Source organism: Rhipicephalus microplus, chromosome 2, assembly GCF_043290135.1.
Source record: "Rhipicephalus microplus isolate Deutch F79 chromosome 2, USDA_Rmic, whole genome shotgun sequence".
In the NCBI taxonomy this organism is placed as follows: domain Eukaryota; kingdom Metazoa; phylum Arthropoda; class Arachnida; order Ixodida; family Ixodidae; genus Rhipicephalus; species Rhipicephalus microplus.
Window position 1 is genome coordinate 22,964,853 of NC_134701.1, and position 23,303 is coordinate 22,988,155.

General features: G+C 46.5%; 1 protein-coding gene across 1 annotated transcript in view; it reads left to right on the top strand.

Annotated features, from left to right (window-relative positions):
• ZnT63C (solute carrier family 30 member 1) overlaps positions 1–23,303 on the top strand; it is an 83,773-nt gene that overhangs the window by 42,038 nt on the left and 18,432 nt on the right. The window contains exons 3-4 of the mRNA XM_037420283.2: positions 9,207–9,429; positions 11,895–12,180. Coding sequence (XP_037276180.1) covers positions 9,207–9,429; positions 11,895–12,180 — 509 coding nt within the window. The remainder of the gene's footprint in view (positions 1–9,206; positions 9,430–11,894; positions 12,181–23,303) is intronic.

Sequence of the window (23,303 nt, forward strand, 5' to 3'; positions counted from 1 at the left end):
TCAATAGTAAATAAAGCAATCCAGGTTGAGTCAGATCTAATCCAATCCACACCCTAAATATAAATTGTTGAGTCAGTAAATACAGCAGTTCAGGTCGATATAATTTAATTCAATCTAATCCAGATCCTAAGCGGCGTGGGCTATGGCTATTACAGAAAACTACATTATACTTTAGTGGTAGAACCAGTCAGGCTCCTGTGTCCTCATTTTGCACGGATGCTGCGAGACGGCACAACTTTTATGTTTCTTAGCAGCTTTGACTGCGATGTTGGACTGTCGCAGGTTTCTTCAAACTTTCATCTGTGGTTACTTTTAAGGGGTGTGTTTGCTTCGTGGTTCTTCCGAACATCAAATAGCTGACATGCTCACTGTCTGGCTCAGGCGTTTCATTTTGACCAGATATACATTTTTTTTTTCACATCTATCACACACACTCAGGAAGTTCTGACTGCACGTGGTAAATATGTTTACTTATTTTACATGGAGCGCCTGATTTTTTTTTACTACTCGAGGGTGTGTTTCTAATGCACAGAGTTTTCTAAGCAAATGTGGGGGTCATTGAATTTGCTTGTAATTATCATGGAAAACCTGGGAAAGTCAGGGAATTTAGAAATATCAAATTGGTAGACACCCTGGACAAAGCTTGCAGGATACATCTTACGGCTAAGGGTGGTTCTGGCCGTGCAGGTACCTGCCGGCATAACTAGGTGACCTCCAGCAGAACGGATTTCGGAGCCTTCCCAGGCGGTCCTAACTTTCTTAAATTTTGCGGCGAACCTCCCACTGATCACAGAACAGTTGGCTTCAGTGTCGATGAGATCTGTGACGCTGTGGTCCTCAATGAGGATGTCGAGGTCGCTAGTTCGCCTCCTCGCGTTGCAGTTAGGTCGTGGCGTTGGATCTTGGTTACAACGGTTTGTACCGCTGCTTCGATGTTGCGTCATCAAGTTGTCTTCTGGCCACGAAGTTTCGACGTCAAGACAACGTTCATTATGCAGTGGGTTTTTGAGGTTTTGTTATGGCGGCGAAGGATCTTCGGCAGTTCGCCGTACAGCAACTGCGCCTCCATTGGTTGCTGTGTTTAGTATTCTGAGTACGGGCGAGGAGCCCGGCGCCGGTTCGGACCATTTTACTGCCGACTGTGCGGTGACACTCAGCAGCCGAGTGAGGGCAAACGAGAAGATTTTCGGGGTTTCTTCTGCATTCTGGCGAGGTAGTCGACAATATCACGTGGTCTTTCACCAGCCTGTGGATGCGATGTGTTGATGGCGAAACCACGTACTCCCATCTGGTGGTACTGGCAGCGGCGGTACATGTGCCCGGCTTCACCTCAGTGGTAGTACATTGGGCGGTGGTCAGGGGTGTGCCGCACACCAGTCTTCCTAGAAGCGTAGCGCTGGCTGGCCGGCAGGTGAGCGGTATGGCGTCAGTGGTGGTGGCGGCGGTGTCTGGCGTTAGAACTGCAGCGGGGCAGTGTCCTGACGCGGACGTGGGGGAGCGTTGCGGTGCACTGCAGCGGCTTAGCTCATAGCTTCCGGTTCAGGCTGCGGTGCTTCGGGGATTTCAAGCGACTAGCAAACTTCTTCACGGATAATGCCGGCGATATAACTAGCTCGAGGTTACAGCAAACGTAGCATCTTGCGCAGCTCCTCCCACACGATCCCTCGAATGGCCTCATGCAGGTCGTCAGTGCTGAAGGCTTCGGTGCAGCTGAATGATGTGCGGTGGTTGTACTGCGTTGTTGTCACACCTGTCCCGTTAATTAGGGAGGCGATCGCCGGGCTAATTCCAAGGGCCGAAGTATCGGCCCCCCGAACCGCACCACGAAAGCGTGGACAATTTAGAAGTGGTCCTTTTTGGCGCGCCAGCGGACGCCGGCTGTGGCCCAAAGAACAAGTCAGAGCCGAGAGTTGATAAACAAACAAATATTATATTCTCAAAAATGGCAGATCGAAAACCATACACAAGAATGCACACTCCACAATAGTTACATACAATACGTCACCAAACAAACAACGTACTACACAGTACAATCAACCACACTTGAAACAACGGACACAGACAACAATACGCACTACAATGCAGTCGCATGCATTGAACAACCAAGACACTTAAAGACTAAAGCGATAGAAAACCTATTCAGTCCAAAGTTCTTGGAACCAAAGTCTAGATGATACTCTTCCGAGAATCACTCACTCAAAGTTCAGCGTTGTTGTCGTTCCGCAGCCCTCGAAGTTTCTCTTTTAGGAAACCTCCCGTCTTCAATTGGCCACTCTTCCAACTTCAACTTCTTCGCCGGAACACGTCGGCTTCACACACTCAGCTGTTGCCCCGCGTCTCCGCTCGATAGCGGTAAACACACACTCTTGCCGGTAGCTCGAGTCGTCACCCCTCAGGTGGAAATCCTCTTCACCTCCGGCCTCGTCCCTTCGGACCAAAAACTTCGCCGACTACACGGCGGAATCCCTACGCGCTCTGGCGCTCACTTCCGTCTCCTCCTGATTTCTCGTCTCGGCCGCTCGATTAAATACCTTCCGCGCCACCTTCCAGAAATTTCTCGTCATTTCGTCGGCGCGATACGCGGCGAAGGCTGAGGGGAGAGTGAGACGGTTCGACAGCCCTCCCCGGAGGATGATTCAACTCGGTATGACCCCGCCCTGTTCGTTCTAGAAAAATCGCGGGCTTGCTGGGCCGCCGATGCGGGGTGAGGAGGTTCGTCTGCGACGCCACGCTTCCGCGGGGAGAGCGCGCGCCCGGGGGGCCTTGGACGTTTGCTTTCTTTTTTTTTTCTTTTGACCTCGCGGCGTTTGTCCCGCCCGTTGTCGCAAGAATTTGGCGGCGCGCTCTTTTTAGCGCTCGTTTTGTGACACTGCCCCCCACTTTAAGAATATTATCTCATAATATTCAAAACCACACAAACGAGCGCGAAAAGTCACCACACCCTCTCACAGACTGTAACCTAGCCCGTCGCTCATGACACGTCACATTCACAATAGATCACTTAATACAATTGTACATAGTAATTCAATTACACAACACGTGAAAACACAACCACAAGCACATGAGTACAACACTCCACCACACATTCCCAACAATACAAATGTACAAAGTTCTCTCATTACAACAATGATACAATACTATACATCACATCACAGCACAACACTTCGACACTTGTGACACAGGATACCACAACATTAACACAACATATGGCACTCAACACTGCCAAACACATTCTGCTTTGACCTCAGCACTTATCCTACGTACTTCGAGCAGCGCTTGCGCCCCATTTTGCGGTGCTCGCTCGATCTCTTCTTGTGCTTCCACGTTCTTTTTCGGCGAGCCCTTTCCAACGACGATATCTGAGGCGTCGTCTCAGCCATCGCTGTCTCTTCCGACACCGTTAACGCGTCATTACATTCGACGGGTCCTGTCTGTTTATTTACCCGCTTGATCATGCCTCTACATTTTGCCCGGCTGGCCAACTCCGTCTCCTTTACACTGTCAGTCGGTTGAGGTCGTGCCGACGTAAGTCCGGTTGCTCGGCCCGTGAACTTATTCGACACGATCGTCTTCTCATTCGCTGTCTCTTGCGCCGCAGCTTCCCCTTGGGCTCTAGTGAGATCCGTCACGGGATGCTCCTCCATTGTATCTCGCGGCCGCTGTGTTGGCGAAGGCTCTATCTTCGGGTCTTCTCCCAAACATTCTGGATCACTTGGCCCTCGCGCCCCGTCGATGTTTCCGATGACAAGGTCATACAGGGGGGTCGTCATGCATAAAGCAGTAACCTTCCCGCTGAAGTACGGGGTTTCAACCTCAATTTCTGCTTCGGGAAGCAGACGAACTGTACGGTCAATTAGGCAAACCGGTTTCGTTCTGCCTGTCAACTCACTTTCCCGTACCAAATTTCTCCGCACGATAACAGTGGAACTGCCGGTATCTCTTAACACCGTAATCTTTTTGCCCGCAACTTTTCCAGGCAGCGTTGGCATTCCTTTCGTAACACCGGTTGGCTGTTTTGACATTACAGCACCCACAATAGGAATTTTCTCCCCATTCTTCAACTCTACGAATCCATCAGTGACGGCATTATTATCAGATTTCGGTGCCGCTTGCACACAGGATACCTGGTGAGTTTGACTCGCTCCGTTTTGACAAGCGTCTGCTTTGTGCCCAGTCTGACCACACTTGAAACATTTTACAACCGTAGGGCTCGTAAAGTTAGTACGACAGTTGCTCGCGCGATGTCCCACTCGGTTACACAGAAAACATCGCGGAACACTCTCCGGTGCACGCTTCTTTTGTTCGGGTGCCGAATTTTTTGAATCTTCGGGACACTCCTTCTTGACCTTGGCCAAATTAGTTCCACCTTTCACTTCCAGGAATTGATCAGCCAATTCAAGCATGTCTTCAAGTGACTTAGCTTTCCTCTCTTTCAAGTACAGAGACAGGCTTGGGTGGCAACTAGTAAGAAATTGTTCTCTAATTAGGAGCTCTCTAAGCTCATCGTACTGCTGCGCTGTCCCTGAAAGTTCAGTCTATCTGTCGAAATAATGGCAAAGTCAGGCGGCATACTGCGTAGCCGTCTCCCCATCAGCTGGCTTTCCTGTCCGAAATCTGTCCCGGAAACCTTCTACAGTAAATCTAAATCGCTTTAGCAAAGCAGCTTTCACCTTTGCATAGTTGGCTGCATCGGTCGGCGTCAGCCTACCGTACACACTGAGCGCTTCACCACTCAAGCAAGTACTCAAAGCAGTTGCCCATTGATGTTCCGGCCAATTCTGGCTCTTCGCAATCGTCTCAAATCGGTGAAGGTACGCGTCAAGGTCGTCCTTCCTTTCATCAAACGCTATGAGCAGCTTGCTTGGGTTCAGCGGAAGCCGTGATCTTCCCGTTCGCTGCTTTCAACTCTAGCTTGGACGGGAGTTTCGCTTCGCTGTTGCAAACGGAGCCGCTCGAGTTCCATCTCGTGCTGCCGCTGCCGCTCCCTTTCCTCTCTTTCTTCTTTCAGCTGTCGCTCCTTTGCCTCTCTTTCTTCCTTCAGCTGTCGCTCCCTCGCTTCTCTTTCTTCTCTCGCCCTTTCGGCTGCCAACTTCTCTCTCTCCACCTCAGCTTCTTTTTCCGCCTTGGCTCTTTCGACCGCCAACCTCTCTTTTTCCAGCTCGGCTGCTTTTTCTTCTTTGGCTCTCTTTTTCTTCTTTTTCCTTCTGGGTGACCCACTTCCGTAGTTCGGCGCCAGAAAGACCCATCTTTTCACCAAGAGCAACTAACTTTTCGAGATCCATTGTGTCTCGCAACTCGCAACTAAAACCTTGCCGCGTGCAAAAAGTATCTGCCTAAATCAGTCTATCGGAACACTCCCCTGCACTCGTTAACGAGAACACTGAACAACACACAAAATCGTTCCGATAGCACTATCAACAACTCGAGGCTCTTTCTCACTACTTTGGACACACTGTGCACCAAAAGGTCCTGTTTCGCGGATGCCAGATTAATTGTCACACCTGTCCCGTTAATTAGGGAGGCGATCGCCGGGCTAATTCCAAGGGCCGAAGTATCGGCCCCCCTAACCGCACCACGAAAGCGTGGACAATTTAGAAGTGGTCCTTTTTGGCGCGCCAGCGGACGCCGGCTGTGGCCCAAAGAACAAGTCAGAGCCGAGAGTTGATAAACAAACAAATACTATATTCTCAAAAATGGCAGATCGAAAACCATACACAAGAATGCACACTCCACAATAGTTACATACAATACGTCACCAAACAAACAACGTACTACACAGTACAATCAACCACACTTGAAACAACGGACACAGACAACAATACGCACTACAATGCAGTCGCATGCATTGAACAACCAAGACACTTAAAGACTAAAGCGATAGAAAACCTATTCAGTCCAAAGTTCTTGGAACCAAAGTCTAGATGATACTCTTCCGAGAATCACTCACTCAAAGTTCAGCGTTGTTGTCGTTCCGCAGCCCTCGAAGTTTCTCTTTTAGGAAACCTCCCGTCTTCAATTGGCCACTCTTCCAACTTCAACTTCTTCGCCGGAACACGTCGGCTTCACACACTCAGCTGTTGCCCCGCGTCTCCGCTCGATAGCGGTAAACACACACTCTTGCCGGTAGCTCGAGTCGTCACCCCTCAGGTGGAAATCCTCTTCACCTCCGGCCTCGTCCCTTCGGACCAAAAACTTCGCCGACTACACGGCGGAATCCCTACGCGCTCTGGCGCTCACTTCCGTCTCCTCCTGATTTCTCGTCTCGGCCGCTCGATTAAATACCTTCCGCGCCACCTTCCAGAAATTTCTCGTCATTTCGTCGGCGCGATACGCGGCGAAGGCTGAGGGGAGAGTGAGACGGTTCGACAGCCCTCCCCGGAGGATGATTCAACTCGGTATGACCCCGCCCTGTTCGTTCTAGAAAAATCGCGGGCTTGCTGGGCCGCCGATGCGGGGTGAGGAGGTTCGTCTGCGACGCCACGCTTCCGCGGGGAGAGCGTGCGCCCGGGGGGCCTTGGACGTTTGCTTTCTTTTTTTTTTCTTTTGACCTCGCGGCGTTTGTCCCGCCCGTTGTCGCAAGAATTTGGCGGCGCGCTCTTTTTAGCGCTCGTTTTGTGACAGTTGTCCACATCTCAAGTGTGTTTTCTATAGTAGTGGCCTCAATAACGAATTCATTGACAGTTTTGGTAGGGTTTTGGACAAGTTGCGCAACCAGCTCTTTTGATCCCACGCATTAAGAACCGGAGCTTTTTCTCCTCAGCCATGGTGGGGTCGGCGTGAAAAAACAGCCAGGTCATCTCTTCGACAGAGATGGTGACGTTTTCGTTATGGAATTGCACCTGTGTTTCCAGTAAGGCGGTGGCCCTTTTCTTGCGAACGACACTTGTGAAGGTGCTCAGGAACGTCGTTTGAAAGAGATCTCAGGTTCGTAGCGTGAATTCCTGGTTCTCAAACCACGTATTGGCCACGTCTTCTTGGTAGAAGTAGACGCGACCTAGTTTTTTTCGGGGTCCCAGCTGTTCAGGGCGGCGACTCAGTCGTATATCTTGATCTAGCTTTCTGGGTCCTCAAGTGCCGATCCACGGAAGGTTGGCAGTTCCTTGGGCTGTCGAAGTGCCGATCCACGGAAGGTTGGCAGTTCCTTGGGCTGTCGGAGATTGATTGGGGGAGACTGCGCAGGGGCGATTATTGTTGCTTGAGTTTATGTCCGGATCCAGGGCGGCCTGGATGTTGAAGGAAGGGGCCTGTACTCTGGTTGCAGTCTGCTCTGCTAGCAGCTTGTTCAGTGTTCAGGATTGGCGTAGGTGTCTTTTTTGCCGCTTAGGCTGGGATCGTGGCTTGATGTGGGCATCCGAAACATGAAAACAGCAGCATCTCTACCAAATGTCACGAGGTCGTGACGTTAAAGAAGGGAGCCGACTTCAGTTATAAAATGAAATGGTTTATTTGGGCCGAACTCGTGGCCACGCAAAAAGGAAATCAGCTTACAGTAAGACACTGGCACTGATAGCGGCGAACAGAACGTCAGCTGTCGATCAACTGACAAGCGGCGAAGCGTGTCAGCATTTATACATTTGCCATCGAATATTCTAGCGTTATCGCTAGCAGCAACATAGGTTCGAGAATAATTTGCAATGTTCACAAAGTGAGCCTAATATTAAAAAAATTATCTGAAATAACCGTGAACCTTGTAGAACAGTGAGGCACAGTTTGCACTGAGCATTCGACAAGCTTTGTTGGTGAAAGCCGAATGAAACATAAGTGTAAATAAGAAACGTGCGTGGCAATATAACATGTAATATCACAGTAATATTGCATGATACAAGTTTACATTGCCATTGGGTGTCAGAACATGTGATTATCATTATGACATTGTGGTTTGAATGTGGCCACCCACTACAAAAAACACACTTGTTGCTGCGCATGTTCTCTTATTAAGACCGTCTAGTGAATGCATAGCAAGTCCGGAGACATTTCACGCTCGTAATTGGTTCTGGTTTTAAAGCATTCTAGTCATTACGCAGAATGCAGACGTATGAAAAAGCTTGAAGGACTCAAGCCACTTTTAACTTTATTTATTATGGTATAGTAAGGCACAATTTAGACTTCTCGATTAGCATCATACAATAGAAAGTACACACTAATTGGTTGAAGTATGCATTTGGGACAGGATATTGCTATTGCGTTAAACTCTTGATGGCAAAGCTCAAGGGTTCCCTGAAATTAGTTGATAGTTGACTACTGCTTTGTCTCTTTCGTAACACTCCTCAAACAAAGACATTGGACTGCCTCCTCTTATGGCTCTCTCCTGGTGAAAACAAGGGACATATTCCTGCTGATAGCGGTCGTTGGCTGGTACCTCACAGGAGTATAGAAGGCAGGCTCAGTGCACTCCATCCTTCCATGCACAGTGACTGCATTTTGTGCCCGCCAAGTATGAATGAGATGCCCTGCTCTCTTGAGGACATTGAGCTCATAACATCTCCGCTTGTACAAGAGGTTTTCAGTAACATATGTCTGGAAAGTATTTTATACGATGGTTCTAAAGTATAAGGTGCTACCACATCTCTTGGGGGAATATGCTTACCTCAAGAAGCATGAAAAATTAATACCCGCAGCGGCTCACTTTTTGGCTTTCCATTTTTTTTCACTCCCTAATACTTGAACTTGGCCAGCCCCAGCAAAGATTCTGCCGATGCAAGTGCATCAAACACTTGCTTCACTAAAATCACGGGGCTTCATTTTCAGCTGCCATATTTTTAGATGCAGAATCCCTGGCTATGGCTCACTCAGGCTGAGAGGAAATTCCAACTGTAGTGCACAAACGAGCCACTGACTTGGTCGCTTTCAGTGATATCCTTGCCAATCTGTCATTTATGTGTAAGACACCTTTGCATCTGTCTGAGTGCCTCAAAGACCATGTCTTCAGAACACAACCTACCTCCCCCTGTTTAGGATTTCACATCTTGTCTTAATATTTAGCACTGAAGTGGATCTGGCTGAGGCTGCACACCAGTTTAACACAACGTCCCTTACGACTGCTTGTCACTTAGTAAGGTATTCCTCGAAGTATGTGTTTTCAAGTGTGGGCATCAATGAATAAGTGTTGTAAAAACTGTAATACTAAGTTCAGCATGTTTTGAGTGCACAGCCTAAGTCTTTATGCACGAGTGAACAGTGCATGAAACGCCTGCATCCCCTTGCAGATGTCTCCCAAGAAATGGTCGAAGAACACATTTGGCTGGGCCCGTGCTGAAGTTCTCGGGGCGTTGGTGAACGCTGTTTTCCTTGTGGCCCTGTGCTTCTCTATTCTTGTGGAGAGCCTCAAGCGCTTCTACAAGCCTGAGGTCATTGATGAGCCAAAGCTCATCCTTTATGTCGGTGTTGCTGGCCTCATCGTCAACATGATTGGCTTGTGCCTATTTCGTGGTGAGTATCATTTGGTGCATGAAGGTGGGCTAGTCCTGGCTGTTTTCGTCTTGGTCCTCGGTGGTCATTCAACAATGTGCTGCTAGAACTTTTTCTAGTTTGTTGTCTCACAGGAGTGCAGATAGGGTTTTCTGCTCAGGAGAGCAAACCTCAGAACTGCATAATCAATTGCTGTATTGCATAATCAATTGTGCTAGAGTCAAAGGGAATGTTTGTTTTGGGAAAGGGCCTGCTTCCCCCCCGACACTTAGCTGACTGAGACTTGGGCCAGCGCATAAGGCCCAGAGTTTGTTTTGTGCCAAAGCCAGAAAGGGCATTGCTGGCACGCGGCTGTGGGAGGAAGTTGTGCCCTTGCATCCATGCTGTGTAACCTTGCCTCGACCAGTGGGTCTGCTTGTGAGGGCAGTCTGAACTTTGAACTTAATTTCCAAAACAAAAATGTTGGAGGTTCTTCCAAGCAAATAATCTCTCTAAAGAGCAGCTTGAAGGGACCTGAGGCACGTTACAAGAAGCAGCAAATAAAATGTCACATCTAAAAGAGTGATATTATTTAATACTTTGATAGCATAGCTGAGAATACATAGTAGGACAAATATAAAAAGATACAACAAAACTGCACAAATCCATCAAGGCGCACATTATAAAAGATACACAATCAATGTAAAGTAAAACCATATAAGAACAAGTGCACATTCAGATAATGCAAGTGTATGTCACTCAGTTTATGTAAAAAATGGAACAATGCAAAAACACTGGTGTATTGACATAAATGAGCTTATCTTGTTATGTCTCTACACTAGTTTACAAAGAAAGGTCTTATGTATTTTTTTTAATTTAGAGAGTAGGACATCTAAGTTGATTTGGGAAGGCACAAAATTTATTAAGACGAGGATCTGATAAGTTAGGGTTGACCTGTAATTTGTGCGTGTTTGTGGTATATTATCCACTCATTACATAGGGGATATCGCCCTAATGTTTCATGTGTCTCGTTTGAGAGATTATGTTTATGTATGTGTAGGAGAAGTTCATAGTCATATAATTTACTTGCTTTAAAAATTATGCTTAATAAATAAAGGATTTGTTGGTAAGTCTTTTAGTTGACCAAAATAGTTCTCAAATAGCCTGAGCACTTTCTTTTGCATTATCATTGTAATTCATAGTCACTATGTATTTTTATTCAAAAGTGCGAACAACCTGTCAACTGACAAGTTAGGTCTTTTCGCGTGTTAATTGACAACCGTTTGCTCACGAGTGAATTCAACCACGTTCGCGATAAACTCACGCCATTCCATTGTAGTTCTACTGTGGTTCCACTGAAGTGCGGTACTGCCACGTCGAAAATCATCCCGGGTTAGTTGCGTGCAGCACGTTGCTTACTCAGCTCTCGCCGTTGCATGTCAGTTCACGTGGAGTCCAATTTATGCGCGCGTTCGTCCTTTATTCACGCATGCTTCACTCGATATCGTGCTCGGGTGCGGCGAGTAGCCAGTTCTTTAACACAAAGAAGAATCTTGCGAGCAATGCGCGCAAGCGGCCTTGCATGACGTCATGCACTTGTACCGCAGTTACTTTGCCAAGCAGCTTCCTGCATATTACTGGGATAAGGTTATCGGCGATGATTCAATGGCACGTCCATCGCTTCCAGCCTGCTCGCCGTCGCTCTTTTCTGATGCTTATCCGTTAAGGCACCGCCGCAACCGCGCAAGAGCGGGCAGGACGAGCGCTCGTCCTGTTCACTCTTTCTTTCTGCTCCTTGTTTTTTGGCGCTTTTATGTTGTTTCTTAATGTATTTCTTTATGACAATGATCGTCTTTTATGACGGGTGGATGCACACTTGCCTCATTGAGCCGGCATAGAAACCCCGCTTGACTCGGTCGACCTTGTAATTTCCAGCTTGCCAATGCTCCTCACTTTGTCTGCAGATCATGCCAACACCTTGCATGCTGTAGTTTGGCTGACTGAGATGTCACAATTATGGGCAAACTTTGCGAAGAATGCGACGTCTCTGATAATCTCATGTTGTACGGATTCGAACCTATGGCACTCAACTTTGAAGTGTGGCAGAGTTGGCCCGGTGACTGTGTCTCAGAAGTCGTATCTGTGCCATGAACATACTTCATTACATCCAAAAACTTGTTACAGACATATATTTGTAAAACTGTATTCATGACAGAGCCATTCTTTGTGTACTTCATTACAAACAATAAATCATTATATTTGTATCCATTATATTCAGGTCTGAGTTTATAATCATGTATCGTGACGCATATGAAACGTCCATGCACAAAAATATGCCTCGGCCAAAATGCACTCTACTCAAGCTGCTAACGGCAGCTTTTAGCCGAGGGGTTATATGTGTATTCCAATTGTTCACTAGAAAAATAATGAAATTGTTGAAAATAGATACCCAGAGAGAGCGTTTTGCTATGGTCAGCTATAAATGCTTTTCCGCCACATGGGCACAGAGCATGGCCACAGCCACAGCCGAGGCCACCACCACAGCCTGCCCACAGTGGAGGAGGTGGTGCTACAAGGCCTAGAGGAAGACATCAACGACAACCGATTCCGCATCGGGGCTGACGCTGCGGGCCAGGACACAGTGCCATCGTCGACGGGTGGCCAGCTCAACATTCGCGGAGTATACCTCCACATCCTGGCCGATGCCCTTGGCTCGGTGGTGGTCATAATCAGCTCGCTCGTCATCTGGCTCACTACCTGGGAGCAACGCTACTACGTGGATCCTGCCCTCAGGTCTTTCTTTTTTTCATGCTTGCATTGCTTCTCTGAAAAGAAAGCTGTGTTCCTGCTGCTGTCGCTTGCTTTTAGGGGCGACGCTCTTTAGGGTTGTCTGCCGTTGTCCATCCTAGCCACCCCTAGTATTCAAAGTGCTCACTAAATGGCGCTCATTCACGTGGCAGCAACTCGAGAGTGGCGGTCGTGACTTCATAGACAAAGTGCTCAACCGAGACCTGGCCTTTGTACCGGGCGTACCCAACACTGTGCAATACTGACAAGAACAACACAAGAAACTCTGCCATGATTCGCTAGCTAGCCAAACCACGCTTGTTCTTCAGGTTTTCTCCGGTGGATGTACACTGGGACAGGCTCCTCAAAACTGGAACAGCTGGGAATGGGAATTACGGTTACCCGAATGATCCCCTGGAGCTTCGCCGAGTCATAATCATTCACTCCATAGATATGCTGTGATCATTTCTTTCTCACAGCCTCTTGTCACTATCCGGTGCGTTAGAAGTACCACTGCACTTTCATATTGCATGCACAGTGGGGTCCTGTTGTACACTTTGTCACTTGGCTGTGCAGTGCTTGACCCATTATATCCCAGCAGCCACATGTGCAGACAAAACATATCAGTGTAGTGGGATCAGGCTAGCCACCTCATTGCCTTCAAAATTTATTTGAACTATTGGTGCTTCATTATGAAACAAGCGCCAGAAAGTACGAACACTCTGAAAGGACACAGGACAAGTGCTTTCTGAGTGTTAGTACTTTTTGGCATTTGTTTCATAATGAACTTATACCAACATTCCCAACTGGTAGTCATGTTATATTGGTACTGTCGCGAGTAAACCACAGCAGGGGTTCAATAATTACACCACCAACAAAGTTCAATTAGCAAGGAGTGGCACACATCTCCACCAAGAGGGCGGGGTATGGCCGCTTCTGCGGCGTAAGGCGAGAGAGCCATGGGAGTACGCGATTAGGATTGCATCAGGCTGCTGCTCCTGTAGGTGTACATTGAGTATGCTCGGCGGTCCGGGCATGGCACATCAGTCGGGAATGGTCGGAGATAGTCTGAGGCACCGTCCCCGACTCGTGCCGGCCTGTATTTGCGAGAGGAAAGGTCAGGGGCAAGCCAAGACATTCAACCCACGCAGTAGACCACCAGACACTTTGTTGACTCCCAGCTCTCCTTTTAAAGTTGTTAAGGTGCCTGAAATGACATCACAACGTGTTCCAAAAATGTCTCAGGAGTAGCCCCCTTATCGGGTAGACATATAACTATTCTTTATTTTTCTTTTTAGAACCTAGGCGGCACAAGCTGCGTCATTTAGTTTCTTGTATAAACGTTGGATGGTGCTGGCTGGGCTACAGTAGTATTACTTTAGCGTTTCATAAAAAAGATTTGCAACAGAATCTCCATGATACGATTACGATTAATGCGAATTTTGTGATATGAATTTCAAGATTGCTTTGGATGGACTACATTATATAAAATAAGCCGTGATTTGGTGTTATATGATTGGTTTCTCCAGCCGCTGTGGATGGTACGAATGCATGATTGATCGCTGCACACGAACGGCGCTACGCAGCTTGTCCCTGGGAGGAAGGCCTGTTCATACTTCGTCTCCAAGGGAGTGAACGCTGCAAAACTCGTGCGAATTTCTCTCGCTTCGTTGCGTAAGTGGCTGAAAACCATGCAGCAAGGTTCGCGCAAAAAAATCGGTCCGAGACCAATTTCCCCCCACACGTTAGCAGATCGTATTTTTGCTTCATGGATTTGGCTACATCACAGAACGCTACACCGGCTGCACTAGCTCTCAAACCACGGGATTTAAACGAGCCACGAATTCAAGATGGCAACAAAGGCGTTGCCAGTGGCCCGCGTCGGCGCAATCGCGAACTACCCGCGCAGCACGACAAAGCTCACAGCCTTGACAAGGACACGTTCATCAAGAGCCCAGTTTGGATAAACACCAGAAGTAGAAGGTGCAGCAGCAGTGAGTCTGCATACCCTAATGTGCCTTGCTTTCGCACTGCCGACTCATTCCGTCGCCGCCGCTGCCGGTGCGTACGCTCGTGTTGTTTCTGCTGGTGTATCTCCTTAAACAATGTTTGTACAGCTGCGAGCTTGCATGCATAACCAGGACTCAATACAAATTTTAATGCTCAGGAAACGGGCCAAAATGAATTCTAAAGTGGTGAAGGCGGCGGTGGTGGCATGTATACGAAGAGCAGAACGATTATGAACATTTTTGATGGGCATGGTTTCGTGACCGCTTTGGCGTTTTCACTTTAATTCTCCCGTGTGAATTCTCCAGGACTTAATTTTTTCTGTGTCGATATCAGGGAACATTTTTTGGCCGCTTAAGCGGTGAAGGGAGTGTATATTCAATAAGTTTTGCCCCTTTCCCTCCTTTTGATGCCAAGTGTGAACGCGCTTCAAGTGTCAGCAGCATAAATGAGCAAACTGTGGCACTTCATTGAAAGGCGGTGAGAGTAGGAAAGTTTCAAAAAACATCATGGACTTTTTTTCAGCTAGTTGACCACAATAAAGTTCTTGTTCATATTCATGATCAGCTTCAACTTGTTTTTGGTTCATATGAATTCGGGATGATACAAATATTTTGCGTGCCCACTTCGAATTAGTATCATCGAGATTCTACTGCTTGAACATAACAAATGTGAAACAGAATAGTTTTGTCACTTCTCATTCACAGGCTTTCAGTGGTCAATTTATATGTGCCCACTTCTGTGAAGAAACAGCACCACGTGCGCACAGGACCATGGCATTCATCTAATATTACAATATTACCTATGCCCTCAAAAATTTTAAATTATTCAGCTTTACTACAGAAAAAAGAAGGTTTTTGTGTAAGTTTTGTTCTACGTTTAATCACCAAACTTCTGTAACTTGAGTTTTTGCTGCTGCTTTCATGTTTGTGGACGCTAGGCATACCGAGTTTGTGTAAAAAGCTAATAGAGCACAAATATAATTTGGACTCATTGTGTTGCCATGTGCCTCTACTGAAAACATTATTTAGCTAAATACACTTTTTAGATGTTATGTTTAAAATCTACTTCATTTGAGACATAGATTAAGTAATCACACGAATGTGGCCCCGCCGCGGTGGTCTAGTGGTTAAGGTACTCTGCTGCTGACCTGCAGGTCGCGGGATCGAATCGTGGCTGCATTTCTGATGGAGGCGAAAATGTTGTAGGCCCGTGTGCTCAGATTTGGGTGGACGAACACGTTGAAGTACAGATGTTGGCAGGCTAATGGGCCTGGAATGATGATAATGATGGTGATCGAAAAAGCGTTGAACATTTTGATTAAAGTGTTGATGATAGCAGTGTCAAACGGTGATAATGAAAGGGTTGAATTGGAGTCGTGAGTAAGTGGCGACATTAACACTTATGGTGATAATATTATTGATGAATGCGTTGAGGTGATGCTGACGGCATTGATTATGGGAAGTAGTGAAGATGGTAATGATTAATGCATTGAAACAGAATTGTCAGCGGGCAAAGGTTTTATGTGCAATGAAGAAGAATGATGAATCTCGCGTGACGGGTGTGCCCACATACGTGGACACTTGTTCTCTTGCAGAGCTAAAACTAAGCTTCTTGGTGTCAAACCTCATTATAACAGTCACACCTGCCATGGAAATTTTTAGTTTCCAATAATTCCTTTTAAATGCATGTTTCCAACACTGTATCTGTGATAAAACTTTCTGTTATAACCAATAATGCTTTATATCTGTGTTTGCTCTATTGAAGTGTGTATGTATCCCCACTTTCATGTGCATTGTTATTATGTATGTAAAAAATATTTACTTCCACAGCTCGTTGGCTATGGGATAGAGTTAAAGCAGCTTGGTGGGCTGGCTACACCAGAATACACTTGATTTTCCGACTGATCAATTGTGCGGGAGTGTTCAGCTTGTAGCATAGAAAGGAACAGATACTATTGCAGAAACGAGGCTTTTCTTGTTAATGAAGCTCTTGTTCCGGTCTTGGAGTCAAACTTGGAGGTAGAGTAGACTCACGCTAGACCAAAATATATAAAAAGAAATTGCTAATTAAATGATACGACTGACTCTAATATAATTTGCTTCCTATTTGAACCCTGCATCACGGTTCACCTCTAAGTAAACGAAACACCTGTGTAACAGAAGGTATTCTCCTGGTCCTTTCAGGTGTCACCTAGTGTAGTGCATTTCCAGGTTGATTCCCACTAAGGGCCCCGCCGTGGTGGTCTAGTGGCTAAGGTACTCGGCTGCTGACCCGCAGGTCGCGGGATCGAATCCCGGCTGCGGCGGCTGCATTTCCGGTGGAGGCAGAAATGTTGTAGGCCTGTGTGCTCAGATTTGGGTGCACGTTAAAGAACCCCAGGTGGTCGAAATTTCCGGAGCCCTCCACTACGGCGTCTCTCATATTCATATGGTGGTTTTGGGATGTTAAACCCCACATATCATTGATTCCTGCTAAAGAAATCTGTTACGAACACAGGACCTTCCCTATAGTGTGGCATCATTCAGCTAATAAAACACTCGCAGTCATTCCATGTGTGTTTTATTGTACCACAGTAGTCATCAATAAACACCACTGGCTTGTGTGTCCCTGTGTTCTCATTACTGAGGACAAACAAACAAACAAGGACACTAAGGTATCAGTAGTTGTGTAAACATGAAGAAATGACATCCCCTATACATTCCTTCTTGTCATTGTTTTTTCATTAATATTGTCAAAGAAAAATGAGACCTTAAGTATATGCTTCTTTGGTGTGTTCTCTTGTGGTGCACAAAGGGCAGCAATAAAACAAAAAAACACTGTTTCATTTGTTTCTTTGTAAGTGTGCAGAATGAGCACCGTTGATGTAAGCAAGATGGCCATGCCTCAATGCTTGCATGATAGTGCAGTTATGAGTATGCTGTTGAAACAGCCGCGTGCCGTTGAAACAAGCTGTTCTTTGAGTCACATTATTGAGACAGCAATGCTATAACTACTACCTGTGCAAGAAGAGCCTTGCTTGCTAAGCACGCACAATTCAAGAACTGGCAGGTGACACCTGTTGCAGACAGTGGCATCATTGCTTGGTCCTAGCCAGACTAAAACAAGACATGCCAACAGGTCAGTTGGTGGTTGGTGCAGTAACGCTCGCAAGTAAACTGAGGCAGCCATCGGATGTGCCTGGCATGCTGTGCATTGCCAAAGCATAGCCTTCGATCTTTGTGCACCACTCGTTCTGCATGGAGCTATCGCAAAAGACCCGCTGTGATCACAGTGTCCGTCCCAGACACTTTGGAGAAGCCCTCTCATCATCATCATCATCAGCCTGACTATGTCCACTGCAGGACAAAGGCCTCTCCCATGTTCCGCTAGTTAACCTGGTCCTGTGCTTGCTGCTGTCAATTTCTACCTGCAAACTTCTTAATCTCATCTGCCCACCTAACCTTCTGTCTCCCACTAACCCACTTCCCTTCTCTTGGAATCCAGTTAGTTACCGTTAATGACCAGCGGTTATCCTGTCTACGCGCTACATGCCTGGCCCATGTCCATTTCCTCTTCTTGATTTCAACTATGATATCCTTAACCCCCGTTTGTCCCCTAATCCACTCTGCTCTCTTCTTGTCTCTTAAGGTTACACCTACCATTTTTCTTTCCATTGCTCGCTGCATCGTCCTCAATTTAAGCTGAACCCTCTTTGTAAGTCTCCAGGCTTCTGCTCCGTAGCTAAGTACCGGCAAGATACAGCTGTTGTATACCTTCCTCTTGAGGGATAGTGGCAATCTACCAGTCATAATTTGAGAGTGCTTGCCGAATGTGCTTTACCCCATTCTTATTCTTCTAGTTACTTCAATCTCGTGGTTAGGCTCTGAGGTTATTACCTGCCCTAAGTAGACATAGTCTTTTACAACTTCAAGTGCACTATTACCTATCTCGAAGCGCTGCTCCTTTCCGAGGTTGTTGTACATTACTTTCGTTTTCTGCAGATTCATTTTAAGACCCACCTTTCTGCTCTCCCTGTCTAACTCCGTAATCATGAGTTGCAATTCGTCCCCTGAGTTACTCAGCAATGCAATGTCATCGGCAAAGCGCAAGTTACTAAGGTATTCTCCATTAACTCTTATCCTTAACTGTTCCCGTTCTAGGCTTTTGAAGACCTCCTGTAAGCACGCGGTAAATAGCATTGGGGAGATTGTGTCCCCCTGCCTTACACCCTTCTTGATTGGTATTCTGTTGCTTTCTTTATGAAGCACTATGGTAGCAGTTGATCCCCTGTAGATTTCTTCCAGAATGTTTATACCGTATTTACACGATTGTAAGACGACCCTTTTTTTCAAATTTGACAATCCAATGTTGGGGGGTCGTCTTAGAATCGAAATCTAACCATGTACCTTAGAATCGAAATCGAACCATGTATTGTCATCTCGAATAGTTTCCCGCTCAACCCGAAGCGCATAGTTTTCCGCGTGCTTATACAAAGGCTTTTCTTTTTTTAGCATCTACTGCGCGCATTACGAGTGCCTTTATGACGAGCGCACGGCTCTTGAGGGAGCACCGGTAATCGATGGAAGAGCCGCCGTAGGGGGGTATTGGTAGTTTACGGAAGAGCTCCTCTTTGGGATACAATTTTCTAAGCGGGCGCGTCGCCGCGTGCTCCTGTCGCTTGTGTCCACGACCGGCTCTCTCGGGTCACTTCTGTCTGACATGAGTGCCGTAGGCTCGAAGAACACTCGGCGCTCGTTTACGGCAGCGTTTAAGCGGGCTGCTATTCTTCATGCGGAGGAAACCAACAACTGTGCAGCAGGACGGAAGTTCGGAATCGGTGAATGTGTGGTGCGGAAGTGGCGGCTTCAGCGCGAGGAAATTTTCTCGTGCGACTCCAAGCGCCGTAGCTTTCGCGGGCCGAAGTCTGGCCGCTTTTCGGAACTAGAGGCGAAGCTTGCGGCCTACGTGACTGACCTACGCGATCGATCGTTGTTGGTCACCTGCGAAATGGTCACGCAGCAAGCCCGTGTCTACGCTATGACGGCAGCAGCACCAGCGAGGACGACTCCAGCGACGATGAATAATCCTCCGCAACCACGTGAATAAATTTCCCTTGTGTAAAATGCGCGCGTTCTTTTTTTTTTTTTTGAGATGCGATTTTGGGGGGGTCGTCTTACATTCGAGTCGTCTTACAATCGTGTAAATACGGTATATACTTCATCTACGCCCTGATTCCGCAGTGTCTGCATGATGGCCGATATTTCTACTGAATCAAACGCCTTCTCGTAATCTATGAAGGCTATGTATAGTGGTTGGTTATACTCTGAGCATTTCCCTATTACCTGATTGATAGTATGAATGTGGTCAATTGTTGAGTAGCCTGTTCAAAATCCTGCTTGTTCCTTTGGTTGATTGAATTCTAATGTTTTCTTTACTCTGTTAGCAATTACCTTTGTAAATAGCTTGTATACTACAGAGAGCAAGCTGATCGGCCTTTAATTTTTCAAGTCCTTGTCATCTCCTTTCTTATGTATTAAGATGATGTTAGCGTTCTTCCAAGACTGTGGTACTTTTCCCGTCAGGAGACACCTCGTAAACAGGGTGGCTAGTTTTTGTAACACAATCTGTCCTCCATCTTTCAGCAGATCTGATGTTACCTTATCCTCACCAGCAGCTTTGCCTCTATGCATGCTCCCAAAGCTTTTCTGACTTCTTCTATCATTACTGGTGGGGTGTCATCTGGGTTACTGCTAGTTCTTATAGTATTAAGGTCGTGGTTGTCTCGGCTACTGTACAGATCTCTGTAAAACTCCTCCGCTATTTTAACTATCCTATTCATATTGGTAATTATTTTGCCTTTGTCCCTTAGTGCATACATCCGACTTTTGCCTATCCCAAGTTTCCTCTTCACTGCTTTGACGCTTCCTCCGTTTTTCAGAGCGTGTTCAATTCTCTCCTTGTTATACCTTCTTACATCGCATACCTTACGTCTATTAATCAACTTCGAAAGCTCCGCCAGTTCTATTTTGTCTGTCGTACTTGACACTTTCATGATTTGGTGCTTCTTAATTAGGTTCTTCGTTTCCTGGGAAAGCTTGCCAGTGTCCTGTCTAACTACCCTGCCTCCAACTTCCACTGCACACTCCGTAATGATACTCGTCAGATTATCATTCATTGTATCTGTGCTAAGGTTGGTTTCCTCACTAAGAGCCGAGTACCTGTTCTGCAGCGACACTCTGAATTCCTGTACTTTCCCTCTCAGTGCTAGCTCATTGATTGGCTTCTTGCGTATCAGTTTCTGTCGTTCCTTCTTCAAGTCTAGGCTAATTCGAGACCGTAGCATTCTATGGTCACTGCATCGTACCTTGCCAACCACTTCCACATCCTGCACGATTCCTGGGTGTTCACTCATTATAAAGTCTATTTCGTTCTTATTTTCGCCATTAGGGCTCCTCCATGTCCACTTGCGGTTTTCTCGTTTTCGGTAGAAGGTATTCAAAATCCGTAAATTATTGCGTTCTGCGAATTCTACTAGTAGCTCTCCTCTGGCGTTTCTGGTACCGATGCCATAATCTCCTACTGCCTGGTCTCCAGCCTGCTTCTTCCCTACCTTTGCAATAAAGTCGCCCATCACTATAGTATACTGTGTTTTTACCTTACTCATTGCCGATTCCACGTCTTCATAGAAGCTTTCAACTGAAGCGTCATCATGGCTGGATGTAGGCGCGTAAGCCTGTACTACCTTCATCTTGTATCTTTTATTCAGTTTAATTACGATACCTACCACCCTTTCATTAAGGCTATAGTATTCCTCGATGTTGCCAGCTATGTTTCTGTGAATTAGGAACCCCACTCCCAGTTCTCTTCTGTCTGCCAAGCCCCGATAGCAAAGGACGTGCCCATTCTGTAGCACCGTATAGGCCTCATCTGTCCTCCTAACCTCACTGAGCCCTATTATATCCCATTTAACACCCTCTAGCTCCTCGAATAGTACAGCTAGACTTCCCTCACTAGATAAGGTTCTAGCGTTAAACGTTGCCAAGTTCAGGTTCCAATGACGGCCTGTCCGGATCCAGAGATTCTTAGCACCCTCTGCTGCGTTGCAGATCTGATCGCCGCCGTGGTCAGTTGCTTCGCAGCTGCTGGGGACTGAGGGCCGTGAGTTATTTGACGTATGCATGTGAAAGGTAGTGGCCAGATACTGCACTAGGGTGGCCAATCCTTTTCTGGTGAGGGAGTGCGTTCCTGGCGGTGGTTACCGGTGAGGCCGCACCCCAGGCCTCTTAATGCAGTTCCATCAACACGTGGATTATTTTTTTTTAAGTCCGGTTGGGAACTGCGCGGCACCGGGATTTGAACCTCGGACCTCTTGCATGCGAGGCGGATGCTCTAACCACTACGCCATCGCCGCGTGAAGCCCTCTCAGCTGTCTGTTTATCACAATCGTATGTTGGAATAGATGTGTGCCCCCCACAATGCCTGTAAAATGTGCCCTAGTTCTGCAAACCTCCAATCTTGTTTTCTAACGATGTGTGTATTTTTCCATTTACTAGAATAACAGGTGGGCTGAGATAGTTGGTATGTATTAATTCTAAAAGAGACAGGCCGTGCAACAAGAAGGAAGTTGGGACACAACAAACGCCTATACGGTACTAATAACCACAGATTCACACAACAATGGAAAGAGAATAAAGACACAATAACGCATTGAAACATGCCCATGCAATATGCAAACCTATCTATCTGGCACACATGGGGGCCTACATCAAAGATAACTGCTAAGGTATTTTAGTTCATCTTTATGCAAGTCAATTGACAGTTGGCTCACGCGTGCGCTACTACTATTGTGCCCGTGTTTGCACATGCTGTCTTTTTAGAATTGAGTCTGAAGAATATGTGTATACTGCATTTTGCCACCTCTTCCTTTTTAGTGAGTATCAGTCTTGTGCAAACATTCGAGCACTTAAAATATTCCAATTAATAATCAAGTACAGCCGCAGATGGATTTTTCGGACTCCGAAAATTTGGACTTGTTGAATAATTCGGACTTCACAAATGCACTGTCAAGGTTCCCATTGCACTTATGCATTTTCGGGACTGATTTTTTGGACGAATTTATGTACCAAAGCTCGATTTTCCAAACTAAATTGGCCATTTCGAGCTATGCCGCTCGATTTTGAAAGATGTCATGTTGGATGATTTTTTTGTTGGATTGGTCGAGTTCGGCTTGTGTGGGCTCCAAGATTGGAAAGCACACACAATCTTATAGTTTCGAACGCCATGTCTTATCTTTCGTGGCTAGCAAAACTGCAATACTTTCCTTTTTAAGTGAGCCTTATTATTATCAATAATAACCTGGCAGGTTGTTTTTATTTTTGGGGCATTTGTATTTCTCGACATTGCGCATGGGGTCATTTTGTTGGTGTGCTGAATGTGTTTGAGGCGTCATGCGCGTAACATGCTCGCTGCTATTCGCGTTGCATAGTAGCACGTAGCACTCCATGGTCATGGTGCTTTTATACTCGGCGACAAGTTTTCTTGGCATTGGAGCGAGGCTACAGAGCGTAAGGTATCCGATGTGAGAAGGTATAACATGGAGAGAATTGAACACGCTCTGAAGAACGGAGGAAGCGTCAAAGCAGTGAAGAGAAAACTTGGGATAGACAAGGAAGGCAAAGTAACTACTAATATGGATAAGATAGTAAAATTAGCGGAGGAGTTTTACAGAGATCTGTACAGTACCCAGCGCAACCACAACCTTAATATAAGAACTAGCAGTAACCCAGATGACACCCAACTAGTAATGATAGAAGAACTCGGAAAAGCCTTGGAGAGCATGCAAAGAGGCACAGCTGCTGGCATGGATCAGGTAACATCAGATCTGCTGAAAGATGGAGGACAGATTGCGTTAGAAAAACTAGTGACCCTGTTTACGAGGTCTCTCCTGATGGGAAGAGTACCAGAATCTTGGAAGAATGCTAACATCATCCTAATACATTAGAAAGAAGATGACAAGGGCTTCAAGAATTACAGGCCAATCGGCTTGCTCTCTGTAGTATACAAGCTATTTACAAGGATAATTGCTAACAGAATTAAGACAACATTAGAATTCGATCAACCAAAGAAACAAGCAGGATTTC